This window comes from Rhipicephalus microplus, chromosome X (genome assembly GCF_043290135.1).
Source record: "Rhipicephalus microplus isolate Deutch F79 chromosome X, USDA_Rmic, whole genome shotgun sequence".
Classification (NCBI taxonomy): domain Eukaryota; kingdom Metazoa; phylum Arthropoda; class Arachnida; order Ixodida; family Ixodidae; genus Rhipicephalus; species Rhipicephalus microplus.
Window position 1 is genome coordinate 120,584,157 of NC_134710.1, and position 19,674 is coordinate 120,603,830.

Here is a 19,674-nt window from a genome sequence, read left to right on the forward strand (position 1 = left end):
GCTATGATTATGAGAGACGCCGTAGTGGAGGGCTCCGGAAATTTCGACCACCTGGGGTTCTTTAACGTGCGCCCAAATCTGAGCACACGGGCCTACAACATTTCCGCCTCCATCGGAAATGCAGCCGCCGCAGCCGGGAATTGAACCCGCGACCTGCGGGTCAGCAGCCGAGTACCTTAGCCACTAGACCACCGTGGCGGGGCAAATTTGGTATTAGTGAAGCTAGCGAAACAGCCGCGAGCGCATCACGGCGTGGCATGTAGTCATGTTCTTACATGACACACACCTCATGATTATTATGTTTGCACCAGTCACACAAGTTCGTCATTCATTCACGTCCTGTAATACCAAACTTGGTATGTGTGAAGTTAGCGAATTGGCCGCGAGCACATCATAAGTGTGGCATGTAGTCATGTTGTTACATGACACGCATGTCATAATTTTCATGTTAGGGTCCATCACTTGTGTTGGTCATGCAGTCATGTCATACCATACCAGTTTTTCAACATGTCATGTGAACGACACAACCGCAAGAGCAGCAAAACTATGAAGTGTAAATCATGACACTCATGACATACATGTCATAAATTTCATGTTATGACCAGTCAGTTATGCTCGTCGTACAATCACGTTGTGGCATACCAAGTTTCGTATTGATGCCATTATCGAAACGGCCAGGAGAGTTAAAAGTCGTAAGCGGCTACATAGATAGATAGATAGATAGATAGATAGATAGATAGATAGATAGATAGATAGATAGATAGATAGATAGATAGATAGATAGATAGATAGATAGATAGATAGATAGATAGATAGATAGATAGATAGATAGATAGATAGATAGATAGATAGATACCAAAAGTTCTTGCAGTATGCAATAAAAGACGCCTTACCAAAGTCTATGATACGCGGACTGCATTTATTATCAGCGGCTGCCAGAGCTATTGCTAACTATTTTACTCGTGTTGACTTGTAGTGCTCTGAAGAGAAGCCCATCCACCTGAGCATCACGGTTAATAACTGCCACCGTGTAATACACCACAGATAACGTTCGGGTTACGTTCACGTGGAAGACGCCTCAATGCATCTACTCTCTTACTCTGGCCTTTTGTCGGCCTTCGTGGGAGTCAGAGTCCGTGTTAAGCGGTGGCGGTCGGTACAGAAAGTCTGCATGCTTTCTGTACAATATTTGTGGTGTGTAAGTGGGTCTATGTGCGATACCTAGTCGTTTTGACAGACGAGCACCATGTTTAGTAGACTGAGGGGGGGGGGGGGGGTATCAATTTTTAAGATGTGGCTCACGACGTTCAAAGTGAGGTCAAAAAAGACATTCCTTGGAAATGGAGAGGACAGATCATAGTGTCTTCGTTGCCTGAATATATGCCTCTTGAGCATCACTGAGATGGAAGGATAGAAAGGGCAAATAGACTACATAAGAGATTCAGCAATGCTTGGGACGTGGTCTATGTTGCATGCAGTGGAATACGATAATGGCCAGAACATGGATCAGTGGCACTGCCCATACAGTAACGGCAAAAGTGGCAGGGGCGGTGGCTATATAACTAGCACAAGACTCCACAAAAGCCGATATAATCAGTGACTCTATAGCCGCTATTTAAAATACGCTAAAGGTGAAATCTCACCAGCCGTACTAAGAATTCTACCGAATTTTCACGACGAGCGGTTTGTTAATCCTAGTAATGTTTTTATTTTCACCAATACAAAGTTGATGGAGGGGATGAGAATAGAGGCGATTATCTGCTTGACCAAGTTCTCACCCCCCCCCCCCCCCTACATACATAAGGCAGTGGCGGTAGCGGCAACAGAAGACGAAATCTGACAAAAATAGACAACATTAAGAAAATCCCGAATCCTACAGCTTCCAAATACACTGCAGACGGCGGCGTTGACAAAGAAAAAAACATACACACACAGTGCAATAAGCATATACATAAGCTTAAATCAGAAGTAGTCAAGAGTTGAACGAAAGTTTGACTAGTAAGGCTTTGAATGAGATGAAACACATGTCACTGACCAAGTCTAACGATGATCTTTCTTTTCGGAACCACATACAAGTTTCTTCTTCACACAAGGAACTTGTATGTGGTGCAGAAACGCCATATCATCATCAGAGTTAATCAGTGACCGTGTTTCATCTCATAAATTAAAAATCCTATTATATAAAGCGCAAGTACACTAAGCACAAGTTTTAAGCACAGCAGTGATTGCATTTTCATTTTTTTGGTTTTGTTTATTTCTTTTAAGTTTAGCCACGAACCTGAAAAAAAAAAATACCAGGAGTGTAATACGTTATTGGCAAATATGAGAAAGGGTGGACTCGCTTTCTGGATTTCGTGCCAACCGGTTGTGCCCCTGCGATCTCTGACGACAGCGCAGCTCTGGCCGACCGGCTCGCCCTACGCCATCTCCGACCGCTGACAAGAGCTGTCGCTGAGTTGTGCCCCGTGCTCAGACTTCTGCGACCGTGTCCATCTTTCCTATTTTCTCCTTGCTTCTGGGTGTCGCTGTCCCTTCACCACGCTTTCTCCTTTCCCATCTCTATCTCTATACCTTTAATCGTATTCCTTTATACCTTCTTACCCCCATCCCTCGTGAGCTACTGTTGAGGTGTCCCACTCTGATGCAGACCGTTACGGGGCTCACTTTTTCTTCTTTTCTCTTTAAACAACCACATAAGTAAAGAAAGGGTGATATATCCTGTGTTAATACCTGAGGAATACAACCTTCTTCAACAATATTATATTCCCTACTCGAAAACAAAATGACGCTACACCTGCTTCGAGAATAGGTCAACCGAACAGGCGCAGCGCGAAACCCGGGGTTGAACAGAGATCATATTATTATTGATACGAAAATTACAAAAAGCATAGACTAAGAAGGGCCCACTCTCCCGCGGCTTACACTTCGCTAAGCAAGCAGCAGGCGATGGCATGGTGCCACTTGCAGACGACCACTTTTTCCGTATCCCGTCGCTTATTACTGGAGCTGTAATCAGATCTGTGTGATTTTTGTCAGCAAGTGGTGGACCTGAATCATCTACTGTGCGGCTTGCGACATTGCGAAAGCAGAAATTGGAAAATACATCAGCGAAGAACAGTGGGAAACCACACTGCTTAGCGCGGATTCTGAAGTGCAACTGCAAGTCCTTCGGCAAGCCGAGGATGCCGCCAGAGCACAAGGAGTCATGGCTGCCACCTAGGACAGAGGGCCCATCCTTCCCAATCTTGCCGTTTTCAATAAAAGTTATTTCCTCCTCCTCTATAGTTGGTTGAGCTTAGTAATTGACTCCGCCCAGATTTTTTCTTTGGGGCCGTAGACAACTCGGCTTATAAAAAGCTAAGAACGTCGAGACTATAGGCACTGCAAGAGCAGATTTCAGATGTGAAACAGCTCATAGTCAAGGCTTGTCCCTTTTCCATGGTTGTACACGTTAGTACTCGGAGCGCCCCCTAGATAACTCTGTGGTAGAGCGGTCGCTGCATTCCGGCGCGTGCTCTTATAGTATGAGTGCACGGAGACCCCTAGCGGCGCTGCGCTCTATAATAAAAGCGCTTACTCCTCTGTATCACACACACACACACACAGCGTAGTAGTATTATTGCAGGCATGAGCATGAGTGGGGCTGAGGTCAGGGCTCGCAAAGCGGCTGTATGCGCAAACGTCAGTGTTTACTGCGATGAATAAATGGCTCCTCTTTACACAACTTTAAGACGACCCATGGCTGCTTCGCACAGTATATTCAGGGTTCCCTTTACGGGGCGATGTGTGATTTTATTTCAATCAGTTCGTCATTCAATGTAACTCTTGACATAATTGTGTGAGTAATGTCTGTCAGGAAAAGGTCAGATGCAGAAATGCGTGGGTAAGACGCTGTATGGGTTTGAGTGTTCGAAACAGTCATATATATACTTCAAAGCAAAGTAGGAAAACTAGTGATGCTAAAGCAACGCTTTCAAATGAGAACACGTCAACGGTCCAGACACGTGCCGCCTGTCTCGTCTTCGTTTGATAGTTCTGCCAAAGCATTGTGAACCTAAACTGATTTACCCATAACTCTGATGACCCATAATTCTACTAAAACTAGACCAGGTAGGTATGTGTGCATGGAAGCGGTGGGTTCCACCAGTGATGTTTTTTTTTCTTTTTTGTTTACCGGCTGCCAACGTCTTTTAAAAGAAGTTTCAGTTATACCACTCCAAACACTTTATACACTCTGAACACCATTTCGCACCCGAGAGTAATGTGGTTAAACTTTACAAAAGAGCTTGGACCCTATCTTTACCAGTGAGGTCAAGAGTTCGAAAAAATTGCCTTTGACATGTAATGAATATTTTGGCTTTTGGTCCTATAGATTGCTTCACCCGAACTTCAACACTGCAAAATCCGGGTGCCGAGCCGTTCCGCTTGATAAACGAAGACCAGACTTAACGAACTCCTTCCTCCTCCTTCACCCTCTTCTCCCCGCGTTTTCGCAACGATCTTGTTTTCCGCGAGCTCCGGAAAAATCCGAAGGTTCGCGACGCAGCTGGTTTCACGCGTGTTTCCAGATCAGCGCACTTTGGAGCCCATATACGGTGCGCTCTTGGTCCATGGCCACGTTATGGCTGCACGACAATATTGAAATTTGGCTGCTATCCCAAGTCGGCGGGTCCAGCCGACGGTGCTCTTTTACGGCCTTGTCTTTCACAGTCGGCAGTAAAACACGCTCGTCCTACAAATTTAACGGCACTCGAGCAAACTGGTCAAAGTCGTTATGGCTGCGATGTCAGCGGCCACGAGACAGCAAAAAGAAAAAAAAAAGAAACTTGCCTCCTACAGAGAGCGTATACACCCCGCAGGCGAAACGCTGCGCCTCCTTCCGTCACTGCAGAACATGAGAAGTAATGTGGTAGATGTTATTTATTTGCAAGCCTGTTACATAAGGCACACTGGTTTAGAAAGTAGGCAGCGACGCCCTCAGTTGCCTGATCTGAAGTGCGATCACTTCGCATAGCACCACAATAAAACTGGCGCCTGCCCAGGCGAAAATGATACGTGGCAGTTCGGTGTGTTATGAAAGATCGATGAGCGCCATTGTAGGCCTTTAGGCTTGCAGTTACAAACCAACAAAGAGAGATTATAAATTATCGTCTTTCTTCCTTTCCTGGAGTAGGCTGAGAGTTTCCGCGAGGACTCATGAGCAATAGTCGCCGGATATATTCGAACCACCGAGAGATAAACTACAGACTCGCGAGCATTTCTCGGCGCTTTGACAGCATCGTATGTTTTCCCATTGTCCCAAGATCTAATGCACCCCGCATGCAAGCGCGTGAGAAAGAGTCAAGAGGCAAGTCGATTTCTGCTGACGCTTTATTGCGCACTGCAGCCTCATGCAGAGGTCGTTAAGCTGCGACCGGTTGAGCAGACTATTTATAGGAGTCCACAAGGCAGAGACGAAAGAAGAGAAGCAATGCAGTCATACCATTTTACTCGAAAGAGATATGTTGCGCACGTGAAAGGTCTCAGAGAGAAGGGCTCCAGTATGAGACTTGGAACCCGATATCGCCCAAATTAGACGGACAATATATCTCTGACTCTTGTTTCGTGGTTGGAGAATTTCGCTACTGGCTTCTACAAAATGAGACGAGATTGTAGAAGGCTAGCAAAACTTGGATATTATGATACAGTTACATGGGAACATCGGCGACTGTTTATGGTGATCGATTATATGTTATCTGTTCACAAGACATTCGATTATGCGCCACATGCATGGCCGGCCCATCGATGGAGACGCCTGCGTGGCGAACGGCTGTTTTTTCTCAAACATCTTCAGACATGAGCAGCGGTGGTTATCATACAAGATATTCGCTACATGGTTGAACGTCTTGCTCCTAAGAAATCAGCGTCAGTATCATACTAAGCACACTTTTCTTTTACCTGTACTTGTTTCGTGTCTCTATCAGTTGCCAGTATAATTCCCTAAGGTGTCGTTTCATAGTAGGAACTGAACTTAGTTCAACCTGCCACGACATTTCGCAGCCTGTTGATACTTGCGCATACAAAGTTGTGGCCGGACCGCCCGAGAGCCATGGGACGGCATCCATAATCACTTCACTATGTCTACTACACGGACACTTCCGCAAAAAGACGAACGCTTTTGAGGAAGGACTCAAGGAATCGAGCCTTCACAGCGTACGTATTAACTTTACTCGAAACCCACTGTGAATGGCTCATGCAGTCATAAAACTTCCATGTTGCAACATTCATTCTTCTTCCTACTTGATGAGTTTAATGTCTACACTTTGATTTATGTATTCAGTGCTTTGCTGAGTAAACACGTTTTTACAGATGGGAGGAATGTGATGCAAAGGAGTGCTTCTTTAGGCGAACACACTATTATACGTGCGGAAGGTCAATGAAGCGGACTTGCGTGATGCCATTGGGTAATGTTTTCATTCTTGAATGCCAATCTCATCCCCAGTGACGTGACATTTTTAATCTAAGCAGATGGATAGTGTTTCAACTCGGATGCGTTCATTCACGCTTTATTACTGCAGTGTGTCACTATCGCAGTCGCTTTATCTTCCAAAACACGAACATCCTTCGGCACAGCCCTCTAAGAGCAGTTGCGCCGTTTTTCCTTCCCCTAATTTCTTTCGTGGAGCTGCCTCTGATGGAACGCCGCGAGTACATTCACTTGAACTTATTTGTAAACACACCGGAAGAATCGACCCTGTTCACAATATTGAAAAGCTCAAAAAGTAAAGTTTTTTTTGTGTGTGTGTGTGTGTGTGTGTACACACGTAGCACATTTAGAGTGAACTCTATTCAAGAATAGGCCCGTGTGCTCAGATTTGGGTGCACGTTAAAGAACCCCAGGTGGTCGAAATTTCCGGAGCCCTCCACTACAGCGTCTCTCATAATCATATGATGGTTTTGGGATTAAACCACACATATCAATCAATCAATCTATTCAAGAATATGCAAGAGGTAGTACAAGTTAGAATCAAATGTAATAAATGAATATTAGTAAAGAAAGAGCAGTACTTATACAAACAAATATATAGTGAGCACTTCATTGTAGTGAACATGTTTCATCAGAAACAGGCTAAACGTCAGCTTGATACCACTACGGCCGAAACGAAGCGGGAAATATTGGAGACGAATTCACGAAGGTATGTTTGTCATTGTCTTCGCCAATGATATACCCAGCATCCGGGTGGGCTGAAATTGTACAATAAATTCTACCAGACGCTGTTTTTGTGAGTACCAGCCCAGGTAAAGGAAGAACTAAAGTGTGTGAAGAGGCAGCGAACATTAAAGCGCGCTGTTATGGCAGGATCACGAAGATCACTGAAATCAGAGCTGAGTTTAAAGTGGTTTTAAACCTTGCACCGTCATATATAGCGGCACAGAGTTGTAATGTAAGCGAAAACGTTACATAAAAATATGCATGGGGCCATGGGTCGTGCAGTGGCATCACTAGGTGTTTTCTTGCCAAGTCTCGGGAGTGATAACTCATTGTTGCTAAATGTTCACTCGTCGTTTTGTTCATCGCGTATAACGCCCTCAATGTTAAACAGCCACGCTTTACTTTTCCACAAATATATCTCATGAGTATGATCAGAGAATGCATGTTGGGACTACAGTTAGACAGAGCACAAAAAAGGGCGAAAGTTCCTAGACTTTCAATTGCAAGATCGAGCAAAAGACCTACTATGCACGCTGCTAAATTTTGGAGGTTTTAGCGGTGGCAATAACACCGTGCCGTTTACGCTATGAGATCACCGTTTTGAGTTAAAGAAGTGATCGTGGGGCACCCAGAGTCACATTTAGCGAACTAAAAACATTTTATTAACTCAATACATGGGTTTGACAAAGTGCATCATATGCCATACGGCGGTTTTTTAAAATAGTTGCCAACCAATTGTCAAAGCAAGGATACTAATTACTAATGAAAGCTGCCGGCGAAGAACTACTATAGTCGCTACAACCGAAAGGGTTCGTGAATTTCATCCAATCATCACTGTTGACAACTGAGTTCGTATATACACTAGGCTGGTGTTTCTGAGAAATGACGCCATTCAATACAACCCGAAGGTTTGTTCATTCAGCCTAGACATCCAACGAACGAAATGTTGTATAAATTAGCCAATTAGGCGGCACTCTCTGAATTTAGATCATTAATTTTTTATTCACAAGCACTGTTTGGTGAGGACCAGCCGCTATATACGGCTAATATTATGTTTGCTATAACTGTTTGCCGCCTGTTTTTAGTAGTCGCGCGAGCGTACGAACTATTTTGCGGATACGACGTTGAGTTTCTCAAAAACGAAATGCAAGCTAGAGTTGCGAAAACCACGGCTACACGGCTCCTTTGAATCCTGAAAACAAAGCATGTTTAAGAGAAGAAAAGGTGCGAGCTTCGCGAGCATAACACCAGCGCGTGCATCCTCGTGCGTTCACACGTTTTTACCACAGCTTGCTCGGTGGTCGCTTTCACACTCTCGCGACGTAATCAAACTAGTAGCCTGGTGTGAGCTTCCTGTTCGGATGGATCCATCCATCCATCCATCCGTCCGTCCGTCCGTCCGTCTATCCATCCATCTATCCATACGTCCGTCTATCCATCCATCCGCCCGTCCGTCCGTCCATCCATCCCTCCGTCCGTCCGTCCGTCCGTCCGTCCATCCGTCCAGACAGTCAGAAGCATGTGTGCAAATGCGTAGAAGATTGGCAAGTGATGCTCTTTTGGTGGCAGTGTGATCGAACCATGCAGAAAACAGTCGCACCACTCTGGTTAAAGACACGCGGATAATTTGATATTAGGTACAGACAGTTTGCCGAAAAGTGGGAACATCTTGCGACATCTTGAGTTGCAGAGGTGCAGGTACGTTAGCGTTATACCTTTATTCAAACATTGCAAAGTGCAGGTTTTCTGCAGTTCGGTGCATGTATCGGAGCCAGCGCTGCACAGTACTCCGGGCATCTGTTGTGTGGCTATGTGTAGTGTATACGTACTTTGTTTGCATGTGAACGCCTATATATATGCATGCATATTGTTCTCTGGTATACATGCTAAAAGATTACTTACGTGGCCTTCATTCTATGTAAAAATCGGTTGAGTCGCAATAAAATGATTTCTCGCACCATGTTTGTGTGATCAGCGTTGTCATTTCGTTCAACTTGTATCCGACATCAATTGGGACAAGGAGGGACAAGAACAACAAGAGAGAAGGAAGGGAGGTTAACCAACTTATTAAATTAAGTATGCAAGATACTTGTGAGCTACTAAGGAGTAATTTACTGCAGTGTACATGCATTATTGAAGCTAGAGAAATTCAGAAAGGAGGCTGCCACAGCAAGCGGGGGACAGCCATGACGCAGAAGCAGACGACGACCGTGTCGTAGAAAATGTGGAACGTCAGCCGCCATTTTAGGTGTGGCTGCCATAGCCATATCAAAGAGCCCTTGTGTTTTTTAACCCGATTTCATTTTACAGACAGCTATAAGTTATACAAACAATATTTTAGTTATTGTTAGCTCTAAAAAAGTAAATTGAGTGGGAAATATAGTAAGAACGTATCTGTTGAAGCAAATTATTAATTTTCTAATGTTTTTGAAACTAGCAATAGAACCTAGACGGTGCAATAATAGCGTCCGATTTTCGTCCCCAATGGCACTACGAGCATGTCATTTTTTTGAAGTAATGTCAAGCACAACCCATTTGGCGAACGAGAACTCGGTGTATTCCTCGTTTACTCAACATTCTTGAAAGTGATATTTTGTAATTGTTACTAATGGGAAACCCATCATTAACATGTTTCGAGCACATAGATACATTGATATTCATAGGTGTTTCTCGGGTAAACAAGTTTCTCAGCTGACGGGAAATTCGTCCTTGCCCAACATTCGAACCAGGCCAATCAAGGTGCATTGGCAACGTGCTTCGAGTTGCCGAGCATCGATTCGTGAACTAGAAGGGTCAGGGTAGGGGATAGATGGTACAGACAAGAACACGGAAATCACAGAAAGGACACACGCGAGTGTGTGTCCTACCTGTGCCTTCCGTGTTCTTATTCGTGTGCAAACAGCGCGTCTCATGTGTCAGTCATGAATTACACCTTGTGAGCTTCCACACAACGGACCCACTCTTTTCCGTGTCCCTTTTTTTTTATTTGTCGAATACCTCGCTAAACTGCTGATTCTGCCTGGTTAGCTCAGACGGTAGAGCGACTGCCCTAGAAAGGGGATAGTTGAGGTGTTTCGAATCCCGGAGCAGGACGAATTTGTTGTTTTCAGGGAAGCTTTCTTTGCGAGAAGTCTGCGTTTTTAACTTTCTTCTATACCAAAAGGTGGTTGATATTTTTTTTTCTTTCGTGGCCCTGTCGACTCCACCTTGCGCGTTGAACTCGTCATATTCGGAATGTATTGCATCGAGTATATCGTGGCCACTATATCGTCGCAGTCGTGTTGACCAGGCCGGTAGGTCATAGAGACGGTCATTGTCACCCAATGTCAAAGCACCGCGTCCTCTCTGTCATTCATACACAAAAACTGTACTGGCGAGACATCGTGAGTGATTAAAAATCTATAGCCTGCAGCCACACTTATACAATCCAATACTATGCTATATAGGCGTGCCGCCAGGAAGTCTTCTATGGTATATAATTTAAAGTTTGTACTTTCTTCAGGAGTGGCTACAAAAGTGCCCAGAGTTTCGGTGTGTGTGGGGGGGGGGGGGGGGGGGGCGAATGACGATAAAACGTTTTGATGATTGGACACTTGGGCATAGAGCGCCAAATTTGGCCACCTAGCCTGCACGACTGAGGTCTGTTAACAACTAGATTTTCGGAAATCTGTAAACGTTTTTTGAATTGCTTTATGCCAGCCTCAATATACAACAAAACAGCTTTATAATCGTTACTTTGAAGTTTGGTGCGTAGAAATCATTCTAGCAAGTATGGTGTTGATACATTTTAACGAATTAGACTATACCTACACCGAAATCTAGAGGTACAGCTTACGTATGACAGATGACGCTTTTTATTGACATTTCCTAGAACTCCTGCTGAAACATCACGCAAGAGGTATAAGTTAAGACGCGTGCAAGAAAAGTCATCTTTTAAAAGTCACAACGATGAGTAATAAACAGTGCGCCCTCAGTAGCGTTAACAACCACACGAACGATGAAAAGAGCAAACAGGACGCAGCATTGCGTCCTGTTTACTTCATTCATCATCAGATTTTTTTTTCGCTACAGTTTGAATAACGTCACGCTGAACGTCATACTAACTAGCATCAGTATGTCATTTTGATAAACAGCGAGACCATCTGTTTTCAGGAGCACGAGACCCGAATTATCTAGGAAAGAGTTTTTAATAAGACCCAACATGAAAAAGGATTTTTCGTTTTTTATACCTGATAACGATTTTTCCTACCACCTTGTAAAGTAGCGTTTCGGGCAAACTTTCCGACTTTTGTCGTCATCAGGAAACTCAAAAACCTCCTTATCATTGAATCGGTGTTAACGTCACTAGGGTAGAAGTCGTCTGCCAGCAGCCAAAAGACGTTTCCATAAGACTCAAAATGACTCTGCAAGTTATGGCAATTCGCCAGACGAACTACTCTGTGCACTTGGCATCGCTTTTCTGCCCCTGCCCTTTGATGCCCGCCTTCCCAGCCGGCTGCTCTCAAAACACGCTTCGTCACTTTTGTTGGTGCCTACCACACGAATGCAACACTCCTTACACGCGACCTCCTTGTAGTTTATTTTTTTTTTTACCTGTTGTGATTCGTTGAACTGCATCAATGGCAAAGCACTCTGGACACGCGCACGTCCAAACGACTACACTGTGTGCAGTCACGTAACAACAGCACACTGAGCGTAGCGCACCAGAGAGCTTTATTCTTGGCCACGCGAGCGTTCCACTGACTCATCTCCAATCATCCCGCGCACTCTACTTGCTCCAGCACTGGTGTTGGACCCCGCTTCCACAGGACAGCATTCGTTCCTTGTTTACAAACGACCGATCGAAGGAAACTTTTTTCTCTTCCTCTCACTGCCAGGAAACGTGAACAAGTTTCAAATGCTCTGCTCACGAATTATGAGCGTTCCGGTTCTAATCAGGGGGTCCTACGCGCCCGCCTCGGAAGGCTACAAAAACAAGACAGAAACTGGCGTCGCCCACTAGGGCAGCCCTACTCAGGGTGTAAGCCACGTCTCTCTAGCACTCGGTTTCTCGAGAGCACCCAAAGGGAAACGCGCAGCAATCCAAAGTGCAAAAGTGCGTGAGCTGAAAGGCCGAACGCTGAGCAACCCGTCGCCAGCACTGTTACCCGTGAATTGTAGCTTGGCTAATCGCGAGGTAACCTCTTACAGTTACCTGTTCGAGCAATTGGAGATGAACATTGAATATTAGTTGGCGGCTGGAGCGCTTTAACGACTCAGCGCTTATTGAGCGTCATCGCCACCACGGTTTGCTTCAAGCGCGCACGTGTGCCGGCGACTTTCACCTGAGATGCCGGCGCCGACGATGAGGAGCAGCAGCAGCATGGTCGGTCCAAGATCAGGCCTCTCGCCTCCCGCGTGCCCGATGGTCCACGCAGAGCCTGCGCATGGACGTCCAAAGAGCGCCGCCGCGCGCCAGTCAGCCACGTGCTGGCTGGCTGTGCTGCAAGGGCCAGCCGACCGCGTGTCGTTTCGGCGCTCGCCCCGCTGGCCCAATGGTTGGCCCCCAAGCCGCGCCGCCAGGCGCCCGGCCAGCGCTCGCGGCGCGCGCATCCCTCGCCCCCACCGCCGGCTGCACGCCCTTCCCCGCGAGAACTCTCGAGTCGGACAGTCTCTCCCCACTTTCCATCCTCTCGAAAGGCCAGTTGCTCCATGTGTGCATCGTTAGCGCACCTTCACTCACTTCGTTCTCGTTTTGAGCTAGATACAAGGAGCAATAGCATAGCCGCGCTGTTTCATTGGAAGTGGTTCCCTTTTTGTAGGTGCACCTCCCGTTTTTGCCTTAGGAATGAATTCACTCGCGCAATAATGTGCGCGAAAGCGAGATGTTTTTCGACAGACGAAGTGCAATTTTTTCTCTATAGCAGCTTGGGTCAGGCAACGTTCGTCTAATTACGAAAACTTGTTTGCGTGTATTGAAGCTACGCATGTTTCTCCTTTTCTCTCTCCCTCACAAAAATAAATAAAAAGACAGGCATGATCTGTGCTTCTCAATTAGCACGGTTGGAACTAGTCGTGAACCACTTTTCCAAGTAATCATCAAAAGATCTCAAATCAAGTTTATTGCCTCACGAATCAATCGGTGCGAAATTTGTCCAGTCCATCTGGGAAAAGTGGTGTTAAATGGATTCGTGGAATTCTTAAAAGGACCAGTGAACAGGCTCCGACTTCTTTTTTACACAACGCACAGAAGCTTGAAAATTCGTATAGTATACCTGGACGATCACGTTTTACGAATATTACAGCACTGCGCGCCGCGCAGAGTCTCGATTTCGAAAAACAATTTCCGTGGTCCTTTCCTAAGCCTGACCAATCCAGCGTTCACGTGCAGTGACGCAATGTCCCCGATTGGCGGCTTGGCGTAACACGCAGCTCGTCGATTGATCTAAACCAGTTCCGACGACGGGCTACGCCTTCCTTTCCTTGTGAGCGAGAAGGGTGGCGAGGCCACGCGAAAATTTGAAATCAGCTGAAACTGATGTTTCAACAACTGTAACTTCGTTGTTGTAGCACGTATACGCAAAATTCTTGCGGCAGCTTGTTGACCAAGCAAGCGTGCACATATTTCTTTTTATTATAATAATTTTAGGACAACGGTGTTCTTTACTGTCTCTTTAGGTCCACCCATTCTCTTTTAGTTTTTTTTTCCTCCCTGGTAAGCACAGTTGATGCTACGCAGGGGGAATCACACGTGCGAAAAAAGCTGCACCAACGTGCGTCATGAGTCATGACATGCGAAGCCGGTGTGTTGTTTCAGTCGCACGTTAGTGTTGCTACAGTGTAATTTGAGCACATAATCTATAGCGTGGCGCCGGCTTGTATCACGACCCCATGACAAGAAGCGCATCTGATTTAAACACCGCTCTTTGTTTATGCTGGACCTACAGCAGCAATCTGTTGTCTGACAGCTCGCCGAAGTGCTTCCGTATATGCTCCTTTGTATGGAAAGAGGGCGCTTGCAAAAGTGGCAACTTCGCGCTATGCTTGTTAACTGTCGTTACTGCGCACGACGGCAAGATGTGAGTGAGCTGTTCGCACGAGCGTCTGCTTTCCGCTGCAAGTATCCTTGCACCCAGCATGCCGTGTGGTTCATGACCCCTTTGGCACACCGTCTGTTTAAAAAACAATGTTATTTCGTTTATTCAGCGAATAAGTCAATACAAAACAAAGATCTGTGTCGTGTTCAGTCATGCACAATTTACTTTGCGTCTCTTCAGCATATGCTAAGCTTGCGCTTTGCATTCGATTGTAGAACGCGATCGCGCAATCGGGCTTCGTTCGCGTCGCCTTCGCACTTAATGGTCTCCCTTCGCTCTTAAGTGGAGCAGTGGTTATGATGCTCGCTTTTGACCGGGTTTGATTTCGGCCATGGCGGTTATATCTCGATGGAGGCGAAGTTCCAGAGGCGCGAGCACTGTTCGATATCAGTGCACGTTAAGTAACACTGGATGATCAGAATTTCCGCAGCCCTCCACTACAGCGTCTCTCATTTGCATCAGGGTTTTGGGACGTAAAATCACCGAAGTTATTATTATCTCGGTAGACACCTCAATAGTGCCGCAAGAAAAGGCACGGCTGTTTTCGTGTAAATCGACCGTTTCAAACTATCCTGGACCACTGCAAGTTCAGTTGGGAAGTGCCCGTAGCAACATAATTATTCATTTTGGTAACCGCAAATACCTACAACGTGTCCGCAAGGCAACATGCGCATCAGCCCACTGAGTTCATGATCTTGGCGGTGGTGATAATTAGTTATACTAAAGCGTTCTGTTATGGGCAGGCCTTTAAACCACCGACACATTCCGCATTTCGTAGGTTTTTGAAGCCTTTCGATATTGCACGCATTTTTCATACAATATCAGATGCCTTGAGACTCTTTACAGTGCATCGTATTTCTACCTTGCGGCTCAATTTCAAGCCTTTTCGTGACCATGCGGAGGAGCACTTGTTTGCCACGCAGAAGGACTGGGTTTGATTCCCACTTGATTAGAAGATTTTTGTTATTATTTCATTTGCATCTATCGCAACTTTTTGGCTCATAAACAACGTCAATTTTTCGCTCACACCCAAAGATGCTAACACCGGAATTTCTAAGAAACTGCCTCGTTATCCCGTTAAGACAAGATATTGTGGTATATTTCATCTTCTCTTTCTGTTCGTTTCTTTGGATGCAAAATAGCTCTTTTACTAGCCTGTGTAATGCTGTTCGTCCGTGTCTCCGTGACAACGCGCCGCACTGCGCTCTCCTCACCACAGGTGTTGGGGCGGCGCCAAGTAAGTTACGCCTTCTCTCGCAGTGGACGGTGGCGTCCCTCTCTCTCGCCTGCCACGCGCGCGCCGCGTCTCACCTCTCGCTCACTTCACCCTCTTCACCACTCTCAATGTTCGAGCGCACATCGAGTGAACACTCTTTCGTCTCGTTTAACTGCGATGGAGAGGACGCCAGAGAGCGAAGCTCCTTCGCCTGCCGAAACATGCGCTGACCGTCGCACCCGGCCGTCGCCGCTGTTGCGAGGGTTAGGCCGCGTTCACACTTGGGAAGTGAAGAGAATACTAAGATGCGAGAGCGGCCGAAAAATCAGGACTTCGCACGTCGATGTTTTTCACATTCGCTCTGCCCCATCCCGCCGCCGCTGCCGTCGCTACGTTCACAATTATTTCGATTTTGCCTGCTTTCTGAGAACTAAAGTTTGTATTATAGTTATTGGCACAAAGTAGTGAAAACTAACAGCTCACACCTTTCCAAACGTTGTTTCTGAAGGCACGCCAGCAGAGAGAACGCATTGGCAGCGGCAGCGTGGTTTCAACCAGCTGTACACAAAAGCGAAACATGTTGGGGCATGCTGACTGAAGTGGTTCTTGAGAGAAAGGAAGAGAAAAGTGAGCCCCGTTATTGTCTGCTTCAGTGAGCGACACCGCCACAGAGCTCACAAAGGGATGGGGGTAAGGAGGGATAAAAGGGTAGAAGTAAAGGTATAGGAAAGAGGAAGAAGAAGCAACAACAAACTGAGGGGATAGGAGAGACAGGAAAGATGGAAGAACGGTCACTGGAGTCCGAGGACGGGGTACACTTGCGAGAGATGGTGTCGGCGTCTGTAGATGGCGTAGAGCAGGACCAGTAAATCAGAGCTGCGCTGTCGTCGAAGGTCGTCGGCGACAGGAGATGGCGTAGGACGAGCCCAGTCGGCCAGCGCTACGATGACGCCGAAGGTCGCGAGCGCGCGGAGCGCGCGGGCGCACAACCGGTCGGCACGAAATCCAGGGAGCGTCTCGAGGGGCATGCTGACTCGTGCCGCTGCACCGTCTACTTCCAGAGTTCTCGGAGATCGTAATCCAAGTCAGGCTCTCAATGAACGCGTCCTCGTTGATGCCATCAAGCTTCGTCGTGCTGCACGGGTAGTTCGCGATTTGAGATGTTACGAGGCACCACTGACACCTGTGCCGCCATGCTGAACCTCCGGTCAGCTAATTAGGTGACGTTGTTTGATCTAGCGCAGCCAAGGCTGTAAAGCGGAAACCGGATTCGGTTTCGCGTGGCGGGAAAATCGGACTCGGAGGGATTCTTGCGCGCCGGCCACGCGGCATGGTTTAAGCGGGAGACACATGGTGCGAATTCGGATGCGATTTGCCGTACGGCTGTTCGTGCCAACAGCCGCATCCGACAGCCGTCCGACAGAATGCGGCGACGATTCGCACGCCGCGCGTGCATCCAACTTGCTGAATGTAGCCGCACGGCAACCGCGGCGGTCAGTCGGCCACAGCCAATGGCAGCGCTGCATCGTATGACGTCAGCGTCCCACTCCATCTTGCCAGTTCAAGCTGCATGGACGCCATTTCGTCAACTTCATTTCAACTGTGCGCACGTATATTTTGCGCCATGAGTCAAGCTGCGGTGCAAAATGATCTACTAATATCGCTAGTTCATGAGCAGCGAGTGCTCTGGGACCAGCGGCTGGCGGCCTACAAGAACATAGATGCGCGCACGGCTGCGTGGATTGCCGTCGCGACGAGCCTAGGCATAGCTGGAACACAGGGTGAGTACCATACCAGCATTTCTAGGTGTGATTGTGCCGTCCAGCACGAGTTGCTACTATATCACTAGTATTTCACTAATGAACAAGGCGCGCATTTACGAACTCTGCCACCCCTCCTCCCCCCAAAAAACATAACGTCTACTACTGGCGCCGTACGCTCTTGTCTGCGAGTTTGTTCGCGACTACCGCGAGTATATACAATTTTAATATTGCTGTGCTATAGCGGCGGAATTCTGCATAGATACTTTTTTGATTCTCGTGTGTTGCGCTGACCGATGAGAAAAGCGGCCGCGGCAAGGCAATGTCTATAGGGTGGCATTTGCATGTGTATCTGAACGAGCGCGTTTTGGAAATACCTGCGCACTAAAATGGAACACACACAAACATGTTTGCGCCCACCCAGTGCGTGTTTTTGCATCACTCTCAGAGGAACATTTTTATTTATATCCCCATCAGCGGCGGCGGCTCCGTTGCCAGTTGTATTTGCTAGTTGTCAACTTGTGGCTCACCAAGGAAGACAACTGGGCACGTTAATTGATGTTCAATAATGGTAACGTTGTGTGTGCGTGTGCAGGCTTTCTTGGCATATTCATTCTCATTGCATTTTTGCCGTTATTAATCAACTTGTGGCCGAAAGAGTACAGCATACATGGCTCATTAGACGAATTGAACCTCCTGCATTGTAAGTACATCTTGTGTGCTGCGTAGGACTGCAGCCGATCGCTTTAGTGAAAACACAATGTTCGATGGGTCGTTCGATGAGGCAGTAATCCAGAACTAATATCACATTTTTTTTTCGAAATGAATGTAACCATAAACTAATTCTACAGACAGTTGGAGCCCACGACTTGATTGTTTTTATGTCAAAATAAAACAACTCACAGCAGATGAATGAAATATTTTATTCCATAATAGCTATGACTAATCACGAAAACTCACACAATGCTGCATAAGACTGCAGCCGATCACCTTAGTGAAAACACAATGTTCAATGGGTCGTTCGACGTGGCAGCAATCCAGAACTAATATCAAGTTGTTTTTTTTTTCGAAATGAATGTAACCATAAACTAACTCTACAGACAGTTGGAGCCTACGACTTGATTGTTTTTATGCCAAAATAAAACAACTCACAGCAGATGAATGAAATATTTTATTTCATAATAGCTGTGACTAATCACTGAAACTCACAACAATGCTGTATAAGACTGCAGCAGATCACTTTAGTGAAAACACAATGTACGATGGGTCGTTCAACGTGGCAGCAATCTAGAACTAATATCAATTTTTTTTTATTTCGAAATGAATGTAACCATAAACTAACTCTACAGATAGTTGGAGCCTACTACTTGATTGTTTTTATGCCAAAATAGAACAACTCACAGCAGATGAATGAAATATTTTATTCCTTAATAGCTGTGACTAATCACTGAAACTCACAACAATGCTGCATAAGACTGCAGCTGATCACTTTAGTGAAAACACAATGTTCGATGGGTCGTTCAACGTGGCAGAAATCCAGAACTAATATCAAGGTTTTTTTTTTTTTTTCGAAATGAATGTAACCATAAACTAATTCTACAGACAGTTGGAGCCTACGCCTTGATTGTTTTTATGCCAAAATAAGACAACTCACAGCAGATGAATGAAATATTTTATTCCATAATAACTATAACTACTCATTGAAACTCACACAAAACATCATATTGCTTCATTTTTTTAATAAAATTTAATGCTCAGTGTCTTGAAATTATTCATTGTAGATTTGATTCATTTGAAAATAGTGCATCATAATTCGTGCCTAAAGGATAAATCTGTTTATAAATGTGCTTGCCCAGTAAATTCGCTCTAAAGACCTCGTTCGGTACATATTGTGAAGTGATTGTTCTTTTTATTTGCTTGCACCCGGCACTTGCTTATAATTTGCCGTATAGAAAGCGTTCTCACATTTATGCTGCAATAATGTATTTGTAGTACACAGTTACAAGCACTTAATTTGCACTAGCAACCTTTCATAACTGCAAAGATACTTGCAAAATAAATAATACTTTAGAGGTACTCTTGAAGCACAAACTAAACAACAGTTTCTTCAGTGCTTCTTCTAACAGAGAATGCTAAATTACCAGTTGCTATCCGCTAACTCCCGTACTCTTCTATGTTTGCAGGTGACACAGCAGCCATTTCCAAACGATGGCGCAATCTAAGAGACACGTTTTGCAAGAAGTTGCGCGAATCAAAAAAGAAGAGTGGGGCGCCTGCTGGGGAGCCAGTCAGCTCGTGGAAGCACTTCACTGAAATGATGTTCCTGCGGGACATTGTGGAGCCACGTGTGTAAGATAATCTTTTCATTTGCCCCACGAGGCTTTCGAAACAGCTGACAGGTGCCATAATGCTCATGCTTTAGAGTTAGAA

General features: G+C 45.9%; 1 protein-coding gene across 1 annotated transcript in view; it reads right to left on the reverse strand.

Annotated features, from left to right (window-relative positions):
* The window catches only part of LOC119176802 (protein APCDD1-like), a 317,056-nt gene extending 304,272 nt beyond the window's left edge, over positions 1-12,784 (reverse strand). The window contains exon 1 of the mRNA XM_075876417.1: positions 12,517-12,784. Within this exon, the coding sequence (XP_075732532.1) occupies positions 12,517-12,784 (268 nt within the window). The remainder of the gene's footprint in view (positions 1-12,516) is intronic.
* Positions 12,785-19,674: the final 6,890 nt, after the last annotated feature.